The 7,530-nt window shown below is 31.0% G+C and overlaps 1 protein-coding gene across 1 annotated transcript; it reads left to right on the forward strand.

Annotated features, from left to right (window-relative positions):
- Positions 1-510: 510 nt before the first annotated feature.
- On the forward strand, positions 511-1,874 carry LOC131067672 (uncharacterized). Its single transcript, XM_058002785.2, has 3 exons — positions 511-677; positions 764-856; positions 1,658-1,874. Exons 1-3 carry the CDS (start codon positions 522-524, stop codon positions 1,730-1,732), a joined length of 324 nt encoding a protein of 107 aa, XP_057858768.2. The 5' UTR covers positions 511-521; the 3' UTR covers positions 1,733-1,874.
- The last annotated feature ends 5,656 nt before the right edge of the window (positions 1,875-7,530 follow it).

Consider the following 7,530-nt stretch of genomic DNA (forward strand, 5'->3'; position numbering starts at 1 on the left):
TGAACATTTTTTCATCACAATCAAATCCAGAAACAGTTCATTCAATATTTATACACTAAAAATTTAAATTTTTTAACCAATTAAATAAAAAGCAAAACATATTAAATTATTTATAATTTCTAAATTATATTAAATAACTTTCAAATTTATTAATAAAGCTAAACAGCTCAAAAAAGAAATTAAATCTTACCAATTACATCCCAACAACGCCATAATCTATCAAAACTAAAATATTTAAAACGACTAATACAGTAATTTAAAACTCGAAGAAAAGTAGTTGGCACTAGAAAATCTAATATTAAGATTATATGAGGACGCACTATCATTGAGAGAAAGGAAAACGTGTGGAACGTCAATTCAGAATGTGTGGTCGAATCCCAATCAAACGTACTATACAGCAGATCTCGTGACCCTCTACAACTTCAACACTACTCAGCTGCTGCACGCTTTTAAATTATAAAGACCACAGGCATTTAGCCTATAGAATTATCTTCTCCTTCTCTTCAATTATTACCATCAAAATGAAGGATAATGTTACCAGAACATTGCCAAGGGGAAACGTAAAAGCTTCTGTGTGGAAGAGAATTATCAGCCGCCGTATTCTGAAACGAAGAAGAGAGAGGAAATTGAATTTGCTTTATTCAATGTTGAGAGTTATACTGCCCAAATCTATCAAGGTAACTTAACTTCAGTGGGTATTTTCAAAACCTATTTTATGTTTAATTTCTGGGTTCTCTTAATCTTGTTTGTATCATTGATGAAGGTAACAGAGCAAGTTTCAAACTCCAAAGATTCCTCAGTTGAAGAAGGCTGCAGCTCATCTTTAATGGCTCACCTCCCACCAAAAAATCTCCAGGTATATGATAAAGTGGGAATACAATATATCATACTATTCAGTAGCTCTCATAATCCCTACTTGAAAATATCTGTTTCACTAATACTACTGAGTGCTATTGAGTAAAATTGTCTAAGCGGAAAAATAAGTGTATCATATTACGCAATATTTCTCAACATCTCTCTTTTAACATATTTGTTTTCTTGGTATCATTAAGAGAAGATTTTATACTTGAGGTAGTGGCTATTAAGTGCTATTGAAGCTCTGGCTGTAATTCAAGCACTCCCATAATAAATATGAGCAAGAAAGAGTCTCTTTTTACTAGTTATTCGAGGTTGTAATATATATATTACTTGAATAGAGTTATTAGAGATCTGATGGATTTTCTAGTGATAAAAAGTGGTCAGTTGATTTTGCAGGTCTTGCAACAGTGCAATAATATTTGTCAATTTTAAAATTAATTTGTTAAGTTGTTTGCCTTCTTAAATTAGAAAATTGCCGGTGGGTTGCCTGGGAAACACCTGACCGGATGTTTTTAATATGAGCCAAATGAGCATGGTGCATTATTATGCCTGTATATTCCCAATTCTAATGAGTAGGTACATATTATATGTTTGTGGGGGTACTAATTTCTTTTGTGAGTACGATTTTGACTGCCATGGTTAAGTGAAGCTGGTGGGTCCTTGTAATACTATTGTTTGTTATGCATATCCTCGCCTTATTCATCAGTAGAAGCTTTATGATTTCCTGTATTTTTCATTCAAGAACATAAAAAGGAAAACACGATTTAACTAAGTAGGTTTGCTGATGTTTTTTATGTAGGTTTTGAAACCATCTGAACTAAAAGAATGTAATGTTACAAAGAAGGTTGACGTTCTTGCCGGAAAAGCAGAATGACTGTCTCAAGACTGCAGCAGTGGAAGAAAGGAAGTTTATGCTCTGGTTATATTATAATCCATTGAAGACTGACCGCTTCTTTCTGCCTTAAGCTTTTCTTGACTGCATTGAACATATAAATAAAATAAAACCTTTCTTGAAACTTTCTAAGTGACTCTACCCATTTTCATCAATTTCCTCAACTGTTTTCATAAATTTAATTTTTCTGCATGTTATATTTTTTCTGCATTCTCAAGAGTTTGGTAGCTCCTTTTATAACTCGTACTGCAATGAAATCAGGAGAAAAACAAGACTGCAGTTCACGAGCATAAGTGTGGATTCTCGTGAGGAAAAAACTCACGAGAATTCTTCCCACCTTCCTAGAGAGGCACCTATTCCTAAACTCTCAAACAAAACATTCACATCAATGTTTGGTTTTTTCATTAGTATTCTACTTGAAAATACAAAACAATTTTGTACTGAATTCTTTCAAATGTGGAGGTGATTGAGAAAGAGAAATCCAGAGATAATGTTTGCATTAAACTGGTGTGTTTAAAATATATAAATATAAAGTTTAAAGTAAAAAATCATATTAATATATTTAAGAATTATTTATATTAATATGTTTTATATAAAAAAAATTTAAATACTGTATAATAATTAATTAAAATTTTATTTGAAGTAATTGAAATTTTCTCATTTAAATTTAGAAATAAAGTAAAGTTATTAATTACGTTGAGAGTTCTATTACAACAATGAGTGAGATGTGAGTGTGTTAATAAAAACTATTTAAGAGTCTACATACAAAAATAATAAAAGCTAAATTTAAATCGTACAACTACTTTCATGTAATTATGCGAACTACAAAATAACTTTATCGTAATATAGACAAATCATAAAAGAAAAATATAAATATACATATCACCTCAATGTCAAAATTTGTGATTTAAATTTTCTAGATAAATTTTAAAAATGAAGAAAAAATAAAATAATTAATGAGGTATAAATTTTTGTATTTATCAAAATATGTAATGCCTCACATGTTTGCATTCTACCATTGCTATATTTTGATCCACTATTGACTCTATATATGATACACTTTGACATCCATGTGGTGCATCCTAATTACAATTATATTCTTTTGATTGTGTAGATAACACTGTTGGTGTTGATGGTTGGTTATACTTGTAGATTCAATGATTATCATATATGCATGACGCCGATACAATGATATGACATGATGTTATATGATGACATATGCTTTATACTATGATGGTACTTTGATTATACTAATAATGATGTGGTTTCATGATGATGCATTGGATATGTTATGACTAATTTGATGAAATATTATGCTACTAACCATATTAATATGTGACCCCGATTGGGAAATGATTATATATATGTTTAAATTATATTGTGTTATATATGTGCACATGTATTTGTTGTGTTTTAGTTGATGCAAGTACATGACATTGATTCCACTTGGCTCCATGTGTCTAGGTGAGTCCATTTCTCTAACATTGGTTATAGGAGATACCACATTGGTCATTTATGTCTCCTACCCCTAGCCATCATTCCTAATTTAGACGTTCTCCTTATTAAATGTGTTTATAAACCTCGATTACTGTGTTGGTAATGTTTGGCAGCCCTAATGCATAATTGTGTAAAACCCGTAATGATTGTTTGTGCATAGGTAGCCATTTGTAAATTATGATTATTTTAATGTGTATATTTATGTTATTATTAATATTTAATTGTGAAATGTGCCTTATTTGTATGTGGATTGATGAGAATTTCATAATTTGTCGATAGGGTTCATTTGAGGGTATATTTGATATTTAAGTTTTAATTTTATTTTTAATATTATTTTATTCCCCACTCCAAAAATGTGTTTATATGATGAATTGAAGTTTAGGTTTTTTTTACACTTAGTTCATTTTCTCATTATGCTCTTAAAAACTCTACACTTTGAATTTGGATTCATGATTGAAGGAGATTTTCTTGGAGGATTTTTATTAGCATTAGCTCAAAATATTGGTAATGGTGAATTCTCTTGGCTGTCCAAAAGATTTTCTATCTTCCATTGTGTGTGGATTGCATTTTCAATTTGAAGGTTTGATCAAGTTTGATGTAGGAACTCGATTCCTCCTTTGTTTTTCAATTAAATTGCTTATACTTTGTTGTAAATGACTAGTTAAATGATTTAAAACACTCTTCCAATTTAAATATCTTTGGATGATTGTATATTTTGCTTGAATCAAACTTTAAAATATTGTTTTGTTAGAAATTTGAGTTTGTATGGTTGTCATTGATGTCAAACATGGTTGTTTGGATGGAGTCTTGTCTGGATATGATCCTACATTATTGTAGGTTTATTTGTCTTATGTTTGGTGTTGCAGTTGAGCTTGATGTTTTGGTGTTAGTTGTGTCAAGTTCAATATGCAGGGAAGAGTTTTTAATGTATGCGAGAAATAAAGTTTAATGTCTCATTGGTAGAATGATTTGTATTCCTTTGGATGGTAAAGATTATGTTGCATCAACTGGTTTTCTGGTTTGTGGATTGCAAAAGTTGATTGTTATCGTTCTTTTACTGTAAGGGTGTTTGTCATATTGGTTCGAAAAGTCTTTGATGGCATCCAAATATATTGAATCCTATGTCATAGATTTGTAGAAATGATTATGTGATTTGTGCAACTTATTTTTAGTATGTTTCTCTAGTGGTGTTTCTATTCTGCAAGTGAGTTATGTTGATTTGTGTTTAATATATTCTGTTGTATTTTAGTTTGGTTTGTTTGCTTGGATTATCTTATTGGGACCATGCTTTTTGGTCTAGATATATATTTGGAGGATGAGTTGGAATGCTTTTATGGCTCTCACCATGGTTTCTGGAGATCCACATGACATAATTTGCATTGAAAGAAGTCTTTTGGCCAACTAATTGACAAGCCTTATTCCCTATCTACACATTATGTTTGGTGGTAACTTTGGAGGATGTGTTAGTGTATACAAATAATTGGATCCATCTTGGAAGGATGCGTTGTGATGTATTTGGGTCTTATCTTTCTCTTGGAGTGGACTGCCTTAAGTGTTTTTGGTCCAAGTGCTTATTTTTTGCAATAATATTTATTCTGATTGTGGCAGATCCTTAATTAGGTTTTTGATGATCTATCTCATATTTAAAGAGTGTTGTTGGATGAGTTATGCATACGATTGCATGTGAATTGATGAGAAGTGAATTTGAATGATTTGAAAATAGATTTGAGACTATAGATGTGCGAAATTCAATTTGTGAAGAGCCTTGAAGGTGATGCATTCTGTGAAATAGTGATAGTTGTCAGAGATGCTTTTCCATGATGTTGGTCATTTGATACAAATGGTAAAGGACAATTTCATGATTAGTCGATCCTTCTCATTTCAGTTTTGTTGTTTCCTTTGTTGTTGATTGGCATTGGGCCCTTCAGCAACACCTTGTATCTTGCTCTAAAGTAGTGTGCTTCAATTGCACAAGTCCTTATCTCTTTCCCTAAGGTATCATGCCTTAATATTGCAGGTGTTTTAGGTGCAATTTTTCTCCTTGGCAGTGAGCCTAAAAATATTGTAATCATCATATTATGAGTCTGATTCTCATTATGGTTTTTGCCTATTTGGGTTTTCCACTTAAATTTGGTGTTCATGTGTTGATGGTTGATGAATTTTCAATATTGTTGTAGAATGTTTAAATGCTAATTATAATTAATTTATTTTGAAGATTTGGATTGATTCCCCCCCTCTTAGTCCTACCTTGGATTTGACAATTAGTATTAGAGCAAGGTTACGCTTTGGAAAGCTTAACCACTTGAGGTGTATTCACAATGGTTCATTAACTTTATCTTAAAGCTATGTTGTTTGATGGTACAAATTTCTCTTATTGGAAGGAGAGGATGCAATTATATTTGGAAACTTTGTAGAATGGATTCTGGGATATTTTTTAGTCTAGTTATATGGCTTCATTGAATGGACCTCAACCTTTGAATGAACTTAAGAATCACATGAGACTAATGCAAAGGCTAGAATAGTAATATTCAGCTACTTGAGTGATGTAGTATTTGGCAAGGTTATCTAAGATTGAAATAATCGAAGGAAGTTTGGAATAAATTATGTCAATCATATGAAGGAGATCCCATGGCAAAGAAAGCTAGGTTAATGAATCTAAAACAAAAATATGAGTGCTTAAGGATGACTGATAATGAAGGTGTTGAGAACTACATACACAGGGTGAATCGTATTGCAAATGCTATAAGAGGTGTTGGTGAAATATTAGAAGAAGGTGATGTCACAAGAAAGATCATGTTGATAGTGCCTAAACCCTACAAACCTAATAAGTGTGCCATTGCAGAATGCCATGATTTGGATAAGTATAGTTGATTCATCAATTCCTTGGAATATTATTTTCTTATGAAATTGTCGAGATGGAAGATATAAAAAGAGAAAGAAAAGAGTTTGCATTTAATGTTTCAAAACTATCAGAAGATGAACCATAAGCAATTTAAAAATTGGATGAGATTGAAGAAAACTTTGCAAGAATATTGAAGAGAGGAACTAGAAAATTGCTACAAAGATAAGTTACCCTTGAAATGCTTGAATTATGGTAGAATTGGTCATATGATTCTAAATGTATGTATAAGGAAGATTACAAAAGATCTGATGATGATGAGGAGAAAGGTAGATACAAAAGAAACGACTTTAAGAAAATGACAGCTGATAGAGATAGAGAGAAAAAGATCCTATGTCTATGGAGACACATTCTTCTAAGGATGAAGATGGTGATGACTTGAATGAAGAATCTCTATTTTTGGCCATAGAGGAGAAGAATAAGGATATGTGCTGAAGATTGGAAGGTATGGAAAACAATATGAAGTCAACAAGAGAGGAGACCACACTACATACTAAAGTGGAACAAAATGTTGGATCATTGACTTCAGATGTTCAAATCATATGATAGGTTCTAAAGAGAAGTTCATTAACCTTAAGAAGTATCATGAAGGATCAATAAAATTTTCAAGAGAGGAAGCTAATGCTATTTGTGGAATATGAAGTATTTCGATTGATGGTAAGCACAAAACTGATAATGTTTATTATGTTGAAGGTCCCAAACATAATTTATTGAGTGTTAGTCAGGTGTACAATAAAGGTTATGAAGTTTTATTTAGCAAGACTGAATGCGTAATTAGAAAAGGAATAACTAAAAAAATGATAGTAGGAGGTATTAGCACAAGTGGAAATGCTTATTAGATAAAGGATAAGAGGGGAAGAAGGTGTTCTTTGACATAGATCAATGAATGTTGGTTATGGCACAAGAGGATGGGACATGTCAATTTTGATAACACGATAAAGATCAGTAACACTAAAGTTGTGAGAGATTTATCAAGGATTGTCAAACCTACTGATACTGTGTGTAGGGAATGTCAACTAGAAAAAAAACAAAGAGAAGATACATGAACAAGGAATATTCTACTTCTAAACCCTTGGATTTGATTCACATAGATCATTGTAGACCTACAAGGACGAGATGACTCAATGGAGAAAGGTATTTTATGTTACTTTAAAAAAATTTTTTTTTAGACTTTATATTAACTTTTGAAAATATAATCTATTCTACCTTTCTTTTATATAAATTATTATATACCATATCTTCGTACAATTTTAATATAAAAATTATCTAGAAAACAAATAATTTAAAAAAAAATATTAAATCCATATTAATTTATAATTTTAATTTAAAAATAATAGAAAACTTCTTAACTAAGTAAATATAAAAAATTTCAATTCTAAATTGA

The sequence above is a fragment of the Cryptomeria japonica genome, chromosome 8, assembly GCF_030272615.1.
Source record: "Cryptomeria japonica chromosome 8, Sugi_1.0, whole genome shotgun sequence".
In the NCBI taxonomy this organism is placed as follows: Eukaryota; Viridiplantae; Streptophyta; class Pinopsida; order Cupressales; family Cupressaceae; genus Cryptomeria; species Cryptomeria japonica.

Bases quoted from the DNA above. Each gene is read 5' to 3' on its own strand.
- LOC131067672 (XM_058002785.2), top strand. From the start codon at position 522: ATGAAGGATAATGTTACCAGAACATTGCCAAGGGGAAACGTAAAAGCT. The intron at 678-763 runs GTAACTTAACTT...TCATTGATGAAG, and splicing joins TACTGCCCAAATCTATCAAG to GTAACAGAGCAAGTTTCAAA. The intron at 857-1,657 runs GTATATGATAAA...TTTTTTATGTAG, and splicing joins TCCCACCAAAAAATCTCCAG to GTTTTGAAACCATCTGAACT.